Source organism: Pleurodeles waltl, chromosome 2_2 (genome assembly GCF_031143425.1).
Source record: "Pleurodeles waltl isolate 20211129_DDA chromosome 2_2, aPleWal1.hap1.20221129, whole genome shotgun sequence".
Taxonomy (NCBI): Eukaryota; Metazoa; Chordata; class Amphibia; order Caudata; family Salamandridae; genus Pleurodeles; species Pleurodeles waltl.
This window is the reverse complement of record NC_090439.1, coordinates 591,573,121-591,594,267: the sequence shown is the minus strand read 5'-3', so window position 1 is coordinate 591,594,267 and position 21,147 is coordinate 591,573,121. Positions and strand designations below refer to the sequence as shown.

The 21,147-nt window shown below is 43.5% G+C and overlaps 1 protein-coding gene across 2 annotated transcripts in view; it reads left to right on the top strand.

Moving 5' to 3' along the window:
* PRKDC (protein kinase, DNA-activated, catalytic subunit) overlaps window positions 1–21,147 on the top strand; it is a 2,139,921-nt gene that overhangs the window by 465,473 nt on the left and 1,653,301 nt on the right. For both annotated transcript variants that reach the window (XM_069220133.1, XM_069220131.1), the window contains exons 25-26: window positions 4,707–4,859; window positions 13,844–13,951. In XM_069220133.1, coding sequence (XP_069076234.1) covers window positions 4,707–4,859; window positions 13,844–13,951 — 261 coding nt within the window. The remainder of the gene's footprint in view (window positions 1–4,706; window positions 4,860–13,843; window positions 13,952–21,147) is intronic.

Below are 21,147 nucleotides of genomic sequence, written 5' to 3'. Positions count from 1 at the left end.
GTGAAGTGTAGGCAGTGTCTAGGAAGCCAGGGTGCTCTAGAGCTAGCTGTGGATGAGCAGCCAAGACTCATCTAGGAGACATTCAAAGCTGATGCAATCCTTCTATAGTCACACAGTAACGTATCACACATGAAAGAACCACACAGTGTTACCATAATAAAGTACCTTTATTATGGTAACACAGCACTAGATTACTTACAGGCAGTCCCCCAAACTGGTGGCAGGTACACACTAGTTATATACACAATAGAAATTAGCATAGAAACAACAATCATTGGCTAAACTTAATGAAAACAGCAAGGGCACTAGGGGAGGGCCAAACTGTATATTAAGAAAGGGGAATGTGAGATAAATCCCCCCGCCCAAGGATGTGGAGTTGTTAGAGGGGTGTTGGAAGAGCTAGGAACCCCAAGAGATGAGTATCTGAGTGATTCCCAGCAACCAGGAGAGCAGAGGCAAGTACCTGGTCTTCCCAAGGACTAGCAGTAGGACTTAGAAAAGCGATTGGGCAAGAACAGGACCAGTCTAGAAGAAACCAATGGTGAATTCTGAAAGAAGACGACGTGCGAAAGAAGGGGACAGAGTCCAGTCCACCATGGAGTGTCCAGTGGGGGCAGGAGCTACCACCCACCCTTCTGTGGATGAAGAATGGGGTCGACGGGGAAGAAGACCACCAGCTGTGGAGCTGAAGAGGAGTCTTTAGAGTGGTGCAGATAGGGTCCCACGTCAGTTGTTAGGTTGCAGATGGTCAGAGGTGTTGGAGAACCACCAACAAGCCTTGGCAAATGCAAGAAGAGCAAATGAAGTGTTGTAAGGCTGAAGAGGACCAGCAAGGCCCAGGGGACTCAATGCTTGGAGGAGAGTCCTGGGTGACCCTCAGAGGTCGGGCGAGTCAACAGAAGCAGTCACAACCCCCACAGGAAACCCACTGGGAGTAGGCACAGTAAGTCGCAGTGATGCACGATCAGCACACATGAAGAGGAGTCCCACGTAGCTGGAGCAGCAGGGTGGAGACTGTGCTTGGTAGGAAGAAGTGCTGAGGGCCAGGGCTACTCGGAGCCTGAAGATCCCTTGGAGCAGAAGACAACAAACCTTGGTAGCTGCAAGAGTTGCAGTGCTCAGGGGTACTGCCCTGAAAGGAGTGGCAAGGGCTCACTGTCTCCCAAGTTGGACAACTGGCAGAGAAGACCAAGGGGACCACTCCAAACCACCACCTGTGATGCAGGATCTAAGCAGTTCCAGAGGAGAGCAGATCAACACAGCCAGTCGTCGTTGCTGAAGATGCAGGGGAGTTTCTCCTTCACTCCAAGGGAGATTCCTTTGTGGTGCAGGCTGAAGTCTCATCGACCCCAGAGAATGCACAGCCGGGGAAACGTTGCAGTTGTTGGAAGGAGCCAGAGAAACTATGTTGCAAAGCATAGTCGTTGCTGGAGTTGCAACCTTGTCGGTTCCTGAAGAGTCCAGTTGGGGTTCCAGTGGCCAGACTTTGAAGTAAACGATGCAGAGGAGTCTTGCTGGAGTCGTGCACATCGAGTCTGAGAACCCACCTGCAAGGGAGTACCTAAATAGCTCTAAAAGGGGATTGGTCACCTGGCAAGGTGATCACCTATCAGGAGGGAGCTGTGACGTCACCTGCCTGACCTGGCCTTTCAGATGCTCGCAGGGGCCTCTGCACATCTTGGTTTCAAGATGGCAGAATCAAGTGGCCACCTGGAGAAGCTCTCGGCACCACCCCTGGGTTGGTGATAGACAGGGAAGCGGTCACTCCCCTTTGTCCAGTTTCGTGCAAGAGCAGGGCCTGGGGATCCCTGGACTGGCACAAACCAGATTTTGCAAGGAAGGCACCAAATGTGCCCTTCAAAGCAACCCTGTGGCTTTGTGAGACTACCCCTCCAAAGCCTTGTAACACCTATTTCAAAGGGAGAGGGTGTTGCATCCCCTCTCCTGCCGGAAATCCTTTGTTGTGCCTTCCTCTGCTTGTGCCGATCAAGTAGCAGGAGGGCAGAAACCTGTCTAAGGGGTGGCAGCAGCGTGGGCTGCCTGGAAAATCTTAGAAGACTGGAAGGAGCAATACTGGGGGGAGGGTCTTCTTAGGAGCCCCGAAGTGTATGGAATCATACAACCAATACTGGCAACTGTATTGGGGTATGATTCCGACATGTTTGATACCAAACATGCTCAGGTTCGGAGTTACCATAATGTAGCTGGACATGGGTAGTGCCCTGTGTCCAGTACACGGGTAACATGACTTCCCCGCACTTACGAAGTCCAGTGCAATGGAACTGGCGTTTGCAGCAGCACCTCTGCTCATGCATGGGTGCCCTAACACACAGGGACCTGCACCCTACCTTGTGGGCTAGGAGGGCCTACTATAGGGGTGACTTACAGTGACCTGTGGTGAAAGGGTGCATGCACCTTTTCACGCAGGCTGCAATGGCAGGCCTGCAGACACATTTTGCATGAACTCCCATGGGTGGCACAATACGTGCTGCAGCCCATGGGGAAGCCCTGGTACCCCAATGCCCTGGTGCACCAATCTGCCAATTATGGAGTGTACAAAGTCCCAGTCAACCACATTTAGAGGGAGAGAGCACAACCACTGGGCTCCTGATTATCAGGATCCCAGTAAAAACAGTCTAAGTATACTGAAAGCAGGCAAAAAGTGAAAGTAACCATGCCAAAAAAAGGGTACTTTACCACAGTCTATTCTAGTTGTAGATTCCTTACCGACACCACCTATCCTCCCTGCTCTGCAAACTGATTTCTAGGGATAGAGATTTCCTGTTACGGTCCGAGTTCTGGCACACCAGTCTCAGTGCTCTTCATAGCTCTGCGCTTCTGGTGTGGAAAGTCTGAAAAGAAACAGACGTCAGCGCGCTGGGGAGGAACCTATATATGACCGCAACATTATCATGGTGACCACAACGCCAACGATGGACGCGGAGTCGACTGACGCTACCTGATGGCGCAACGGGTACTGCTTAAAGAAAAATCTTCAGATCCAGTCTGCCGCCTGGGGGAAATTGTAAGATCAAGAGTCTGCAGCTAGAATATGTCGCTACCAGATAATTTGTTACCGACGGGAAGTAACTTTTTTATGTTGTCAACTGCACTTAAGCAGTGTTTGTTCAGTCCCTGAGACCCTCCATGGGAGTAGCACTTGTGAGAGCTGGAGGAGATGTCAATGAATGTGCTAATTTCCTCAGTTGCTAAATTCTCTGACCTCCTTCAGTTGTCAAATTGTTCTCTTAAAGCTTTGTCTTGTCAACTGCAGAGCTGTAAGAAAATGCTATCAATATTTGATTTGCTTCTTGTGAAGTTTCTGCGTTATTAGGCGGAGCTCCCTCTGTCTGCGCTGAGTGGTTCCCAAAAGATGCTGAAACTAGTATTTCGCTGTCACAATATGGAAACGGATCTGTCCAGGTTGGCAGAGGTCTCTCCTTGAGCTCCGAGTCATCTGTCTTTTCTAGTACATCCCCTCATGTGGCTCACCTCAAAGCTAGTTCTAAACTCAGCAAATCACACCTTAAGGTCTTTCTTTGAGGGAGTCCTATTGCTTCATTGCCATGTTTTTGTGGGAGTTGTTAGTGTACAGCTATTAAAGACCTTAGGAATTGTGCACTGTTGAACACATTAGTTCTGATAGCCGGCTGCTACACAGTTCTAGTGCCCACTTTCTGCTCCAGCATTATAATACTTAACATCATTATCAATAACTATGCAAAACATTATACAAATTTTGGATGCGTCATTACACAATTTCAGTTTTAAACCTAGACTGTATACATCAGGAGCATTGGACATAAGTCCATCGACCCGAGAATCGCATAAGGCTGAATTCCCAGAGTTCGACTCAAATAAGTAATTCAATGTGATTATTGCGCCAGAGCTCCTGGCCCTGTGTGTCAGCAGGATTGGAAAATTGTATGTGCAGATATGCAGTATGAGAGATCATGCCACCACACTGGGATTGCTGAGGTTGCAGTTGCTGCCTCAGTCACGCGTAATTCACCATTATGCCAATAACAGTGTCGGGGACATGACTATCTGGTTTACTATGTTGTCCTCCAATATACTGCAGACGTGTGGCAGTGGCTTACGTATGGCAAATAAGAGCACTTTTTAGGGTCGAGCCTGCGTTGCATGCGCATGCGTATCGCAGGGAGACACTTTTGTATTTAGAAAAGGGCTTGGAGCCCTGTCAACTTCACGTCAGTGCTTTTTATTGGTTCGTGGGCTTCCCTAATAAAATCTGCTTGCTTTCATTAGTCGAAGGCACGCATAGGTCATGCCTTTTCTGGTGGCAAGCCCTCCTCGAGAGCTGCGACCAAGTATAGAAAACATGCGAGGCTCGCTGTTTTCCATGGGGCTCGTGGACTTTTTTTTCTCTAATTTAGAGCGCGATCTCGCTTGGCAGAAGTCGAGCGCTTTACATACTTGATTTCACTTTTTCGGGTTATGTACATAAATGCACTTTTGCCCGATAGGTGTAAAGTCGGGTTAAGAGTTTACTACGCGATCAACTCTAACATGAGCAAACGCGAGACCCGTCGCATTGTAAATGCTTGTTTCTTTTGTCGTCATGTTGTGTTCCAAATACCCTTTATCTCTTTCAGGTTTTCTCCAAGTCGATGAACTTTAAAATCCTCTCAATAGTATTTATTTAATCATAATTTTTCAGATTTTCTTTTTTTGTTTTTTTTAAGGTCGCTGCTTGTGAGCTTTTGCACAGCATGGTTGTTTTCATGTTGGGTAAATCCACCCAGATCCCTGAAGGATGTACAGGTTATCCACCAATGTACCAACTTTACAAACATACTTTCCCTGTACTGCTTCGTCTGGCCTGTGATGTGGATCAGGTAAATATACTAATCCTCATACATTCCTGAACATGGCTTAACCAGCACTTTGACTTCAATGCCATTTCTGATGTAATGTGTCATCCTTGATGTCGTTTTGTCATAAATATTATGTTTTTCCTCTTTATGGCCTGAATTCCCCTTCTGTGACTCACATGTGCAAATCAGTTATTTGAAAGTGAATACGTATGATTAAGCCAAGCGCACATTGTTTTCATATTGTTCTGTTCCTGCAAATATGATAATCAAGCTTACATGAATATATTTGTGGTAGTTAATCAGTGAAGTTGACCATTTCGTGTTTAATCATAAAAAATGAAATCTCAGAGTTTCTAGAAGGTTGATAATTGCATTTGTCATTTTGTTGTCTTTTTAAGAGAACACGGTTTAATAGAGTGAAATAGCTTAAAGTGTGTTACGCCACTCGTGGATGGTTTATCATGCTAACCTTCAAGAAGCATTGGAATGATCTTAAAAAAGTGTGCTTCAGGAGCTAAGAGTTAGAGATGACCTTCATGCCTGGCGGCAACGGGATACAGGCATAATCGCACACCCATTGTAACAGAAGGCAACAAGCCTGTACTCATCTCACAGAAGCCTTTGAGTACCGAAAACAGCAGGCTTGCTAGTTGCTATATCACTGAACTTATTGTTCTGGAAACGGGTACATGGGTGTGAACCATTTCTGAAACTCAGAAAATGTCTTTACTTGCTAATGTGCTAAGCTAAGTTGTAAATTAGGGTATTAGTGTTCTAGATGACAAAGCAATAATGTTGGAGTTCTCTTTGCCAGTTTCACACTTCATACACTTTATTACTGCCTTAATGTTTATCTTTGTTGTGGTTACAGCTCATATTGTGTGTGCTAACCTAGAATTTTAGTTTTAAGGCAAATATTTTATAATGCATATCTGTTTTCTGGTGACCCTTAAGTATGTTATACATTTGTGATTGAAGATTTGGGGTTCCACTAGCTGTCCCTGTCATGTCTCATGGTACTGTACTGTACCTGAAATACATCTTACACAAATATTGCTCTATGCGTTATGTATGAGTTGTAGTTCATTTATCTCATAAAGACATCTAGTTGCAGATTCCTTCCCTTAGAATTTCCCCCAGGTGTCAGCTTGATCTGGATAATTTTCTGAGCAGTACCCCTGCACGCCATTATGTGGTGCTGATTGGCTCTCCGTGCGTTGTCATCGTTGTCCACGCTGGATGTGACTTTGCAGGTCCTGCCACCCTAGTGTTCTGTCAGTTATTTTCTTTCCACGCCAGGTAGCGTTGATCTGAAGAGCACTACCCCTCAGTCAATTTTTGACTGGCCTTTTTTCAACTTTTGTCTAAGATTTTTTTGAGTTTTCTACTTCTGTTGCGACAAGGGTGTCATCAAGGAATGCCATGTTTAAGCCCTCTGGGTTGTGTCATCAGGCGATGCCCGTGACAGATCTGCACCTTGTGTGTCTTTGAAACCTGGAGCATGATCACAACCCGAAGTTGTGCTCCTTCTGCTCCTGTGGAGTCAGAATCGGCCCCTTCGATTTCTGCGGCTTTGGCCTCAGCACTGAGGGGCACCCATGGATCCAGTCCTGGATCCCGACCAGCATAATTCGTACCACCCCAACCTTCCCCAACACCTGTCCCGATGCTCCCAGCGCCACCTGCTGATGTGCGGTCCTTTCGAGCCTTTCCACAGTTGTCCTCCCAGGCTTCTCACTTTGAAAACAGCCTTCCTTGTGGTCATTACATCTGCCCGCAGGGTGAGTGAGTTGCAGGCATTTTCATCTAAGCAACCCTACCTTTCCGTCTACCCTGACAAAGTGGTGCTTCGCATGAGTGCATCTTTTCTGGCAAAAGTGGTTACGCCCTTTCACATAGGCTAGTCCATCACCTTGCCTACATTTTATGCACTCCCACATCCTTCTAAGGAGGAGGAGAGTCTCCACCGCCTGGACCCAAGAAGAGCTTTTGTGTTCTACCTTGATGGGCAAAAGAGTTCCAGGTGGATGATCATCTCTGTTGGTTATGTGAGTGCCAAGAAAGGTCAGGCAGTGCAGAAGCAGACTGTGTCCAGATGGATTGTACTCTGCATTAAGATCTGCTACGCACTGGCCAAAAAGCAGCTCCCTGGGGGCTTGTGTTTCATTCTACTCTAGCTACATCTGCGACCACTGCGTTAGCACACAGAGTTTTAGTCCTTGATATGTCAGGCACCAATGTGGGCATTCTTTCACACGTTCACCAAACACTACTGTGTGGACAGGCAGATCAGTAGGGACGAGTACTTTGCCCGTTTCGTCTTGTAGGACTTTCTAGTATGATCTTGGTTCGCAGACCCACCTCCAGGGATGGTATTGCTCGGGTATCTATTCTAAGGTAAGGAATCTGCAACTAGAAGTCTCTATCAGATTGACAAGTTACTTACCTTCAGTAACACCTTATCTGGTAGAGACAATTTCTAGTTGAAGATTTACTGGCCCACTCATTCTCCCTGCTTTGCATACTGATTTCTAAGGACAGGAATCACCTTTCAAGGCCTTATGTTTGATGCATCAGTAGTCAGTGTTCTTCATGGCTCTGCGCTTCTGGTGTAGGCAGTCGTGAAAAGAAACTGACTTCAGTGCCCTACGGTGGCACCTATAGAGGACCCGCAACATCATATCTAGCGTGGACACTGATGGACGCGGAGCCAGTCGACATCACCGAATGGCACGCAGGGGTACTGCTCAGTAAATTCTCCAGATCAAGCAGATCCCTGGGGTAAATTCTAAGGTAAGAAATCTGCAGCTAGATATTCTCTACCAAATAAGATGTTACTGAAAGTAAGTAACTTTTCTGTTTTTGCTGATTTGAGTTGGCATATTGACTCAGCCCTTGATAGCAGGGGATTTAGAATACCAAACTCTATTATTCTAGAAATAGAAAACATATCAATTTGTGATGCTCAAAATGATGTTAGTTTTTTGTGTACATTGCGCCGTTGGTGAAGCTGTGTGTCTCATTACTCTGGTTGAGAGGGTGTAATGGTGACGCTGCAGAATTTCTCCTTCTTCCTATTGGGGTATTTTTCCTTCTAGGGAAAACCTGTGGGGAGGCTGCATTTGGAGTTGGGACTTGTTAGGAATCCCTTCCGCTGTGCTGTCTGTTATTTCAGCTGCTGGTTGGAGAAGCTTTTCAACTTTAGTAGATACCCCAAGCATTAAGTAAGCTATAAATCGTCCAGAACTTTCATGACATTATCATCAACTTTAACCATGGCTTGTAAGTTACAAATCAAAGAGCTTTCTGTTTTAACAAGTGTTTTAATTTCCAAGGAGTGTCTGATTCCGCTCTGCTGTGACAATGTTTCACAAGAGGTTAACAGATTTTTCCTTAACCAAATCAGTCTGTTCTTTAAACAGATTGTGGCAGTTTCCTTACATCAACCATATTATACCCAATTTTACTAGATATGAGGAAAGGAATTGCTCTTCTAGTTATCCCATAGGAACATCTGTGTGCATAAATGATCTATGGAGTCAAGTGCATGGGACTGATTGAACATTTTTTTTTTTTTTTTGTTGTTGTTTTTTTTTGAGATTGTAAATCAGCTAGAGAGTTCCCCAATTAATTGAGGGCATCTTATGTATTCTCATAAAGCCTTTGAACTAAGCAGTATAATCTTTGTGCATAACTTCTCTGACTTGTGTGTGCTGGCTGCAAATTACTGGCTCAGCTAATTTGACTCAGGATTCATGTTCTATTCGCAGAACATATCGGGTGCATTGTCCCTAGGATGGGATTAACCAAGTTAATTTTTGGTAGAAAGAGTTGTGTTATTTTATGTCCCCTTGTAAGGGCTCCCTTTGACCTTGGTTTGATCTGTTTGTGAAGCAGGCATTAGGCCCAGCCACACAAGTATAGCAGTGTTTTAATAGGCATAGGTAGGGTAATGCGGGGTGGTAGAAATTTAGTGATTTCCTGTCACTTCTAGAAGTTTGCATTATAAAAATGTAAGGAAATGTATGATTTCAGGCAAAGTTTGAGGTGTACAGGGCATTGTGGGTGAGAAAACCTCATGGAATCCACGCAAGGCACACCACCCTCAACTCCCCTATTTGTTTAGGTGGAAAAACCGTGCATGTTTGGTAGGTTTTCCTAGGTTCCGCCTGAGCTAGGGCCCAAAATCCACAGCCACCCACATTGCTGCAAAAGGATCAGTTTTGAGTGAAAAAAGTGGTGTATCCATGTTACATTTTGGGTTGTTTTCTGTTGTGGGCTCTAGGCCTACCCACAAGTGAGGTAATATTTTTACTGGAAGACTTTGGGAAATGCTGGGTTTAAGGACGTTTGTGGCTCCCTGCAGATTCCAGAATAGAGATTATTGGTGAAAAAGCCAGTGAGAGCTTGCAAATCACCCCACTGTGGATTCTTCCAGATGTCTAGTCTTCAAAATATTAAGGTTTGCTAGGTTTTTGTAGGTGTCGGCTGACATAAGGCCCGAAATCCACAGCTAACCACCTTGCAAAAAAGGGTCTTTTTTTCTTTTTTCTTTTTAGTAGAGACGTTTGAGTTTTGACCTTGTAAATCCTCCATGCCTGGTACAGAACCAGCAGTACAATACAACTGAATCCCCGCAATTACAATCCATTGCCATAGATGGACTTGAGACCCTATGGGTGATTAGCTACGCTTTAAAAATCACTGATTGATTGATGGAACCCCCACAGACACGCTACAGCTTGAACCTAAGCATGAATCATCAAATATCATCCCAGAAAATCAGGTCTACCTGGTCTTGAAGGATTGCATCTCGCTCTCCAAGGACCATGCTGGAGCTAGACATGGCTCAAGGTGAATGCAACGATGCTCGGCCCAGTCTTGCCAAATCTTATAAATTTTTTTTTTTGTGGACACCACCTGGCCGTGTACACTGGACGTTCCGGGCCCATGCAGTAGGCCATACCTTTAGCCCTCCCGCCTGTCTGTGGGGTGGGGTAGGTGGCATCTTTCCATGCCCTGGTGAGGTCTTTCTTGGCCAGCAGTTGACCCAGCCAAAGCAGCGCCCTTACATCTGTCACCCCCTATGGCCTCCGTTATATGCAGGAGAATCAATTTCGGATCCTTGGGGATCTTCCAGCCCAATAAGGTCTCCAAAGTTCCCAGTACCCCTTCCCAAAAGTGTGATAAATCTGGACATTGCGAAAATGTGTTTAACAGGTCCCTTGTGTGAACCCTGCAGCGCAGGCAGCAACTGGATCTAGGCAGCCCCATTCTGAACTTTCATGGTCTTGTGAGGTATGTGTGAAGTAACAATTTGAGCTGTATCAGGTGGAAGTTAGAGGCCACCAAGGCTTCCATAGTGTCTGCCACCGCCTCATTCCAGTGCTCATCCTCCAAAGGCCCCAGAGACTGGACCCATGTCTCCTTCACCCTGACCATGGGATCCGGCTGATTGTGTAGCTACATCTGGGAGGGAACAAACAGCTTGTGTTCCTTAATGTCAGTAAGCAGAAATGTTGCCTCTAGGGGAGAGTATTCTGAAATGACAATGTCTGTCTGTAAATATGGCATGAGCGACTGTCAGAGCTGGAGGTAATGGAAAAACTGAATGCGGTGTACGTGATACTCCACCTGCAACTCCTAGAAGGACTTAAGAGACCCGTTGGGGAGCACATCTTCCAGGATCGATATACCAATGGTGTGCCAGCTAGCGAAACCGGAAAGCACTTCAACCAGGGGAGGTCTGGTCTCCCTTCGCAGTGGGGTCTCCAGCATGAGTCTGCCAGCCCATCTCATGGCCTTTGCTGCAGCTGCCCAAAAAGACAGCTCTACTTGTGTAGGAGTGGGCAGGGTTTGCTGTACCTCTCTACGGTATAACAGATTTGGGAGGTTATCCTGGCTTATAAACCATCTCTCTACTGCATAGACTGGGTACCGAAAGCCCTCGAACCACCAACCTCTAAGCACCAACAGGTGAGCTGCCCTGTTTTGTAACAGCAGATCCGGAATCGCTATGCAGCCCTCAAAGGTAGGTCTACAGCACTTCTCCAGAGCAATCCAAGGAATCCCAGCACCCCAGAAGAGCTCCCATATCAGAGTATTGGCACTGTTAAAGAAGAAGCGCCCCACCAGGAAGTAGTAATTTTGAAACTGATAGGAGTCGTGGGAGGTAAACCATTCAGAAGATGGCCACATACCCAAGCAGGGACAGTGGGAGGGAAGACCAACATTTCACATCTGTGGCCATACCAACCAGTTGAGATTGAAGGTTGTCCTCTTATGACATGGCTCTGTCTTCAATGATGAACATCCCCAGATATTTAAACCTCGATGTGAGCACCTGCGTTGCCCCTAGCATGTCTGCCAGGCACTGGACAATAGGGTAAATGGAGAAATTCGCCCTGTTCTTGGAGTGGGTCCAAGAAATGTGGAGGATTTGCAGGGCACTGAGGCCTGTTTCAGCACGATTGTCCAGAAACAATATGACATTGTATGCATATAAGGAAACTCTGTTGCTGACCCTTGGGGACCACTGGAAGCAACAAAACAAGGCATCTACTCTCACCCAGGCCACCAGAGGCTCTATCTCCAAAGCAAAAAGCAACAAGGAAAGCGGACATCCCTGGTCGGTATCTCGCTTAATATTGAATCAGTGAGACACTGCACTGCAAAGTCTTAACTTATTCTGAAAACCCAAAAAGAGTCAGTTTTGAGTGGAAAAATGTGATGTGTCCATGTTACCTTTTTGGCTGTTGCGTGCACTAGGCCTACCGACACAAGTGTTATCAGAAGACATGTGGGAGCATAGAATAGTAGAATTTTTTTTAGTTCCAATTGGATTTTGCTGCATTTGTACTTCCAAATATAAGCCAAAGTGTAAGAAAGAAGCCATTTTGAAAAAGACCCTCTAAATCATATGCTAGTACAGTTACCCACAGATTCAGAGATGTACAAATAACCACTGCTCCTAAACTCCATATCTTGTGCCCGTTTAAAAAATACATAGGTTTCCTTGATTCCGATTTTTCACTCTACATATCTCACTATATGAATTGGTCTGTACTCAGTAGACAAAGAAAAAACATTGAATGGCGCAGCTCAGTTGGCTCTGGGTACTAGAGCTGCAAACCTTTTTATGTCCCCACAACCAAAAGGGTCTAGCATGTGTGATGGTATATTGCTTTTGTAAATCTGCCACTGTTTTTAAACGTTACAGGTGAAAATGTCACAAATGGCTGGTTTGTTTCCTACTCCTTTTCAATATTTCTTTATTACAACAGTGGGAAAACCTTTAGGGATCTACCTGCACATACTGAATTCAGATGTTTGTCTATTGTTTCAGGAATCTAAAGCTTTCCTGAATCACCCCTGTGTTTCACACTGATTTTCACCACAAACCCGGAGTAGGTTGAGAGCACGAAATAGGAAAAATGGGCTAGCTCTTTGAAACTGCCAGAACTGCTGTTAAAAAAAAAAAAAAAGTTTTTTTTTAATTCAGCTCTGCGTCATCCTGAAAGCAAACCATTGTCATTTTCAGGAAAAAAAATAGATACTTTGATCTGGAGCACTTTTTTCCTATTCTCCCTCAAAACCCAATATTTTGTCATATTTTACGTATTTTCTCTGCCCCCCTTCAGGGGAATCCACAAATCTTTGGTATCTCTAGAATCTCTAGGATGTTGAGTAAAAGGATGCAAATTTGTCATGGATACCTTAGGTGAAAAAAAAGTGAAGCATTCACTATGTACACTTACTCAAAAGTTAGAATGGCAACAATTATTAACCTCCAAAAGATGTTTAGCTAAATCCGTTATGTGTGTTTTGGATAATTTAGTTCATCACTGGGTGACTGACTTGTATCACCACTTTTGATTGCAGACCTCACCTAAGTAATTAAATTTCTACTATACACCATTGATATATGAGCGTGAAAAAGTTTGAAAGGCAGGACCTTGCTGGGTGCTTCCTCTTTAAAGAATTTATCGCGTATAGAGTCATCCAAGCCATTTATCATGAATTTTCTCTCTGCTCAGCAAAGATCAGATTGATTCGTTATGTGGTGAGAATAATAGCTGACATCAGGACTGCAAATCAAGAGATTTTGGCATCTGTACACTGGAATTAGCTGGTGCTGCAAGTAGTGTACATGTCGTTGACATTTGGAACTTGCTGAGCGATTCCCGCACTACAAGGGCAGATTTAAATTAGTCAAATTGCAGCCTGGGCTCCAACTGAAGACCAATCATATCTAACTTGAAAAGTTTCTAACTCTTGCTTAATGTCTATCAGTGATTCTCAGATGTTGGAAGAATATTGCACGTTTCCAGTTTATGCAGACCTAAGAAGCTTGTACATTTTATCATATAAATTATTTCCCTCTTCTTGATTTTACGGGAAATTAGAAGTGGTCTGGGGTCTAATCTGTCATGTAGTCTGTGGACTTCCAAGAATTGTGCTCAGTTTTTACTCCTTTTTCAGAGAATGCCAGTAGCATCTTGAACCCTTTATTGAGATCTGTAACGTTTCTGCATATTGCAACACAGATACATAAGTGAATATTTAATATTCTGTTATATGCTCTCATGATACTATTTCAGCATGCTTCCGCACAAGTTGTGAAATTCAGTTGTGTATATTGATATATATCTTGCCTTCTAATCTTTTTGCCACAAGGCTTTCTCGGATGCTCGACACTGATCTGATGAGTAAACAGATATAACCTCTAAAATGATATTTGCTGTTTTTGTTGTTGTGCGTCATTGTCATGTTTTATTACGGTATTGCCCCCACCATCTTTTCAGTAGCTTAATGTCTGGGCTCTACAGCCAGCGTTAGTGTGGCTCCATTAAATGGGCTACTCAATTCGCAGTTCTCTACACAGTTATCACATATTGGCAAAAAGCCGGAGAATCACTCAAGTTGATACAGCCTCTTGATAAAGAAAAAGTTGTTAGATGTTTCAGAATGCAGACATTTATGTTTATCCTGCTTTCGTTTTTTAGGTGACAAGACAGTTATATGAGCCCCTTATCATGGGGCTCATTCATTGGTTTACCAACAATAAAAAGTTTGAAAGTCAGGACACAGTTGCATTGCTGGAAGCAGTTTTGGTGAGTTTTAATTAAATTAATTATGTTTTTAGGATCTAATTATAAAGAAAAAAGAGCACTGAACAACTTTTCATCTAATGTTTATATTCACATTCTGCGTACAAGTTGTGGGTGATAAAAACGCATGTATGTTAATTCTTTTTATTGTAAATTCTTGTCTGTTTGGGAACGTTTCTACAATTTGCTTGGGTATCCAGTATGTGCAGTATGCTTTTTGTAGTTCTTTTCCATTCAATTCATATCATAGCAATACATAACTTATGTACTATTGTTACCAAAATTGGACCAGAGTACTGAATTTCATTGTTTTGGCAGTGGTCAGCTGACACTTGTTCAGAGAAGCAATGTTTTAAAAAAAGTAGTTATTGCATTTCAAAAATAGCAGTTGTATAAAAATGTCCCTAAATTAATTTTAACAATCTACTTATCGATCTTCGTTCTGCGTTGCCCATAACAATAACCAAAGTACATTGCTTGTGCATATTGTGTAGTGCAGTCTTTGAGGACTTGTTGCTCGTGACTGATGGCATTTCCATTGATCTCATCTCCATCTCTTGGCCTGTACAGAACTTACTCTGGGGGCCGCTCTGGAAACATCGGCTAAGTATAACTCACTCTGGTGGCTGTATCTGAGAGTGTAAAGTGTTTGTCCCTGTAAAGAAATCGCTGCACCACAGATGCTTCTTTTTCTTCTTTATTCTTCAGCTAAGAAATACACATCCAACCCTGGCAGGTCTTATCAACAACTGCCTGCCTTACAATCTAATCATAATATTCCAGTTTCCTCCCAGTTGCTAAGCAGCCCACTAAGATTCCTTTGAATAGAATACAACATATCTCCCTTCTTACAATAACAAAATTATCTAAAAACAACAAGAAAAAACAATAAATAACATAAACTAACACAAGAAAACACGTAAACACAACTACTCTGTATAATAATCTTTCATATATTCTGGTTTCTTGAATACTCTCTGTGACCTTCTCACCCCTCTTGACTCCTCGACACCATGGCCACACCCAACCTGCTTCTTCCACTCAGCTACTTCCATTTCACTGCATCTGACAACATCAGCCATATTCCATCTTTTACCGTCGCTTAAAACCACACTATAACACTTCACTCCCCCAACCATTTTTGGTTCTGACCACTTTGACAAACCCTTCCTGCCACCATGCCATACTCTGGTTCGCACCCAGTCCCCAACTGCAACCACACATTCCTTAGGTTTTCCCAATACACTTTCGTCATACTTCTCTTGCACCCCCTCCACTCTAAATGCAAGATTCCTTACACTTACACGTTTTTTACCAGCTTTCCCCATCCAACCAGGAACAGCTTTGGTACACGGTTTCCTTCCCTTCAACAAAACAAATGGGGTTTCTCGCGTCGTCGAATGCGGAGTCGTCCCATAATTCCATAGCATGTTTTTCACTTCAGTCCTCCAACACAAACCAGTCTGAATTGACAGTTGAATATTGTCACACAACACTCTGTTAAACCTTTCTACTAACCCATTCTCTCTTGGATGTGCCGCAGCTGTCCTCACATGGTTTACTCCACACAATGTTAAATAGTCCTCAAACTCAAACGAAGTAAATTGTGTCCCATTGTCAGTCACCACCTCCTCGGGATAACCTTCCCTTTTCCAAATTTCCTCACAAAATTCAATCACCACTCCAGCTTTAGTGTCTTTGACGATACTAACTTCTGGCCATTTGGAGTGGTAATCTACCATAACCATGGCATAAAACTTTCCACCATCACCAAAATCAAACGGGCCACACACATCTATTGCTATCTTTTGCCATGGTTTAACAGGAAAAGGTACAGGAATGACAGGTGTCCTCTCACACACGTGTGTTTTGTCACTACAAGCACAGCTTACACAATTCCTAACAAATCTTTCAACCTCTTTGTCCATGCCTGGCCACCAAAAATCTTCCCTGGCTTTCCTCGTCATACCCGACATACCACCATGTCCCTCATGTAGAATCTCTAAAACAGTCTGCCTCAACTTATGTGGCACTACCAACCTATCACCTCTCCTAAGTAAATTACTCTGTAATGACAACTCAGACCACACACTTTTGAAATTTGAAAACATACTGGTTTCATCACCCAATTCAGCCCAACACTTATGCAAATTCCTTATTATTGCCTGAAGTTCAGTATCCTCCTGAACCGCCGCCTTCCAAACTTCCTCACTGATAGCCTTTGTCTTGATGTCTTGCAGGTCAGCCACAACCCATTCTTCCTCTTCTTCTCCACATACATTTTCTAATGGCAACCTCGACAAACAGTCCGCATTTACATTCATTATACCAGGCAAGTATTTTACTGTGAAAGTGTATTCCTGTAACCTATATAACCACTTGGCAATCCTAGAAGAAGCACGACTTGCACCTGCAGTAGTGAAAATGTCCACAAGCGGTTTGTGGTCTGTACGTAATTCAAAACTTCTACCCCACACATAGTTTTTAAAGTACGTGATGCCCCACCAACAAGCAAGAGCTTCTTTTTCTACAGCAGAGTATGTTGTTTCCGCTCCCTTCAATGTACGTGAAGCAAACGCTACCACACGTTCCTTTCCATTATGCACTTGCATTAGTACCGCACCCAACCCGTACATGCTTGCATCCGTTGTTATTATAGTGTGATAATGAGCCACAAAAGGGTTTAATTCAACTGCTTCTATAATGTTTTTCTTCAATTTATCAAACGCTTGTTGGCACTCATCCGACCAGATATATTTTTGATTTTTTTTCATTAACACTCTTAAAGGATATGCTATGTCAGCGAAATTCCTCACAAACTTAGCATAATATTCCGCTAATCCAAGAAATGATCTCAGTTGATCTTTAACTGGACTAGGTGCCCGCTCAATTGCTTCCATAAGATTAACCTTGGGCGTTATACCCTTCCATGAAATAGTATGGCCCAAATACTCAACACTGTGACATGCAAATTTACATTTGCTAGCCTCAACAGTCAAACCTGCATTCTCAAGAATATGGCATACTTTCTCCAGAATGGTATCATGCTCTTGTAAATCCTTTGCCCATACTAGCACATCATCCTGAAAAAACCTCACACCCTTTACACCACCCAGTAGATTTTGCATAACCCTTTGGAAAACAGCGGAGGCAGACGCAAGCCCAAACGGCATGCGCACAAATCTGAAAGCTCCCTCAGGCGTTATAAACGACGTGAGATGCCTGGACTCTGGGTGCAACATTATTTGGTGGTACGCACTGGATAAATCTAGGGTTGAGTACACCTTTCCCCCTTGAATACCACTCAATAGTTCATTAATATTAGGAATAGGATGTCTGTCTACCCATATATTACTGTTAAGGTCCCTCAAATCTACACACATTCTAATCTTGCCATTAGGTTTGCGGGCCAAAACCACTGGACTCAACCATTCCGACACTTCAATTCTCTCAATTACACCCAAACTCAATAATCTAGATAATTCAATTTTTAATGCATCTCTCAGAACAACCGGCACACTCCTGACCTTATGTACACTGGGAACAGCCCCACTTTTCAGCACAATGCGATGTTGGAACTTCTGCAAACAACCTAACTCGCTATTGAAAAGATTTGGAAACTTCTTACTCCATTTTTCTGAACTCTCTTCCCCTACTGATAAAACCTGTCTTTCACTATTTGGATCTAACACAATCTTCAGCGTTCTTTGTTCATTCCATCCTAACAAACATCGACCATTTTCAACCACATACACATCACATATTGCCTGTCTTTGATTAAATAACACCTCCCCTTGAAAATATCCCAACACAGAAATTTTGTTGCCTCCATAACCCACCAAATCCACTTCCGCTTTAGCCAATTCGCCACCCTCCACTGCTTTCCACGTTGCTTTGTCAATTATGGCATAAGGTGAACATGAGTCAGCCCACACGTTTATCACCACACCATTTATGCTTATCGAACACTTAGGAGGTTTATAAGCAGTCTCCATGGATAAAACATTAAGCATTAAAATTTCAAAATGGTTATCCACTTCCTCACCAGAACACAACATCTGACCGTTAGAATACGATTGTTGTCCTTGATTACCATCTTGTAAACAATTTACATTTCTTCTGTTGTAAGTACTTTTTTTCTGATTACACATTTTCGAAAAATGTCCCCTTCTGTCGCACTTGAAACACCTAGCCTCTCTTGCAGGACAATTCTTCGAGGATGCCAGATGTTTTATGCTTCCACATTTAAAACATTTCTTTCTTTCATCCATTACAGTCGTATTTTTGCTGATTTTCACAGAATTTACAGCTTGTACTAGTGCAGCCTCGGTATCATTTCTACTTAACTCCTTAACATACCTAGATGTGTTTTCAACACGTTTAGCCACTGCTATGGCCTCCTCCAAAGATGGATCTTTTAAATTTAACAACTTTTCCTGAATTTTCAAACAACATGTACGATTTATTAATTGATCTCTAATAATTTCTTCATGCAAGTCTTTAAATCTACACGATTTAGCCAGCGTACGTAACACACACACAAATTGATCGACCGATTCATGAGACGCTTGGGTCCTAGAAAAAAATTTGTGGCGTTCTACAACAATGCTTACTTTCTTGCTAAAATGCTCCTCCAACACCCCCAACGCCATCATATACACATCGTCCTCACTGTCATTCTCCTCATCCTCAGACCTTCCATCGTTATTCGTTACAAAATTTGCAAATGGCAACGTTTTCAAAATCTTTCTACCTTCCACACCCAAATTGTGTTTTAACAAAGCCAACTTCCTTTTGTCCGTAAAAATGGCACCTCCCAAAGCCTCTAAATATGTTTCAAACGCTTCCCTCCAATCTTCCCATGACATGGTTGGTTCGCCAGGCATGCTCAAAAATGTAGGTGGTGGTGCAATCGACTGCATGTCTGCTACGTAAGTTATTGAACTATTATGAGCATAAATAATCCCATAAATAATCTAAAAAACTAATGAAATATGACGAGAGAAGAGAATTTTTTTTTTTACATAAATAAAGTAGTCACCGTTGTCATCGTCCTCAGGCTGATTGTTTCCGTTGTCACCGTTGAGTAAACTAAAATACAGCACTGCAGAGTTGAAAGTTGAAAGCGCTGCAAAGTTAAAAGTCAAGGCAATATGTTACAGTTGTTATGTTTTTACTGTTGCTTCGACCTCTTTCTACAAGAGGTTTCCCTTGTTTTGCCGCAAACACCGCTGACGTCACATCCAACTGGGCACCGGTCTCTGGGCAGCGTCCGCGAGACTCTTCAGGTAAGTGCCTCATTCAAAATGCCAACCCAACAGCACAAACTTTTTTCTTCTTTTTTTTTTTTTCTTTAAGAAAGAAAAAAAAAAAACGTGCTACCTCCACAACTCGGTCAACTTGACAAACCGAGTTCGGAATCCATCACAAAATCCACCATTCAATTTATGGTCATTAAGATCACCGCTTTCTCGCACCACCAGTCACAGTACACCGCTGCCAGGGTTGGTCCACGTCTTATTCCTTATGATCCCACCTTCGTCGCCACTGTAAAGAAATCGCTGCACCACAGATGCTTCTTTTTCTTCTTTATTCTTCAGATAAGAAATACACATCCAACCCTGGCAGGTCTTATCAACAACTGCCTGCCTTACAATCTAATCATAACATTCCAGTTTCCTCCCAGTTGCTAAGCAGCCCACTAAGATTCCTTTGAATAGAATACAACAGTCCCCTTCTCTAAATCCTCAAAATACGACTCCGTGAGTAGATGCTTATTTACACAGGATGAATGAAGCAGCCTGCCCCCACTTTATTCAGAACATACTTTCCACTGAATGTATTTCTCAATCGTCTAATTCCTTTTAACCATCGTTTAGTCAATTTCTCCAGTAAAACTTTTTCTTACACCCTTCCACTTATTTGTGTGGGCATTTGGGAGCACGGTGCCGTGTAGCTTTCTAGACTATTACTTTTGAGGTTACTGAGTTCTTCTTCGTTACACTTGAAGAATCCCTTTGGTGCTTCCCTTAATGACGCAGCAGTTGGTACATCCTCCAGGTATGGCTCCTGCGCGTTCAATTCACTTTCAGTTCCATTTCAGAATTGACGTAGACTGATCAGACAAGCATTTAAGTAGTCTGAGACCACAATTTAATGAAGGCAGGTTTCTTGAATAAATATCTTCTACTACCCGAGAGGTATCCTGCACTTTGGAATGAAATTGAATAGCCGTATATGTAGGCATGTAGCATCCTCCTTTCAACCTCTACCAAACTCAGCGGACCTGTGACGAATAGCAAGGCTGTTAAGGCTGATGTCAGAAACCTTTTTACATGTTTTCACATCTAGCCATTTGAGCGAAAAACACCACATGTATTTAACATTAATGGTCTGTATCCTTGCAGTGTACCCTTTATACTAGTACATACCTCTTTCATCATGGGTCTGATCCAATGCTAATGGCACAGAAGCATCCAACCATTTGTATATCACCCTCTGAGATGAGGAAAATGGAGAGAAATGGAATAGCTCAGTGGTTCCCAACTGCTGCTCTGGAACCCCTGGGGTCTGCAAAGCCTTAACTAATTTTGACAGATTAATGAGGTAATTAAAGTGGCTAAATGTACACTTGAAATTTTAAAAACGTACTGTAAATGTCAAGGAATTTGAATTGGGAGGCTAAAAATTAAATTAGTATCCTCAGATTGTTTCATAGGATCAGTGCAGATGCATCAAACAGAATATAGTATGGACTATGTTTGGTTTCAGCTAAATTAAGAAAAGCTCAAACCTTCCTTTAAATTGTTTTTTTTTTAATTTTGTTTTATTTGCTTGCTAATTAAATACATAGGGCCTCATTATGCCCCCGACGGCCGGCGGTAAGCTGGCGGTAACACCTCCAACAGGCTGGCGGTGTTACTCCAGCTATTATGACGTGGCACAATAGCCACGGCCATACCGCCGGCCCCTCCATACCTCCCCGTGGCGTTCATAATCCCCAGGGCAGGGGTGCAAGCACCGCTGCCCTGGGGATTATGAGTCCCCGACAGCCAGCCTGGCCACTGCGGTAAACACCGCTGTGGAAAGGCTGGCGGTAAGGGGGGCTTGGGGTGCCCCTGGGGCCCCTGCACTGCCCATGCACTTGGCATGGGCCCCCAGGCATAGCCCTGTCGCGCATTTCACTGCCTGAATTTCGG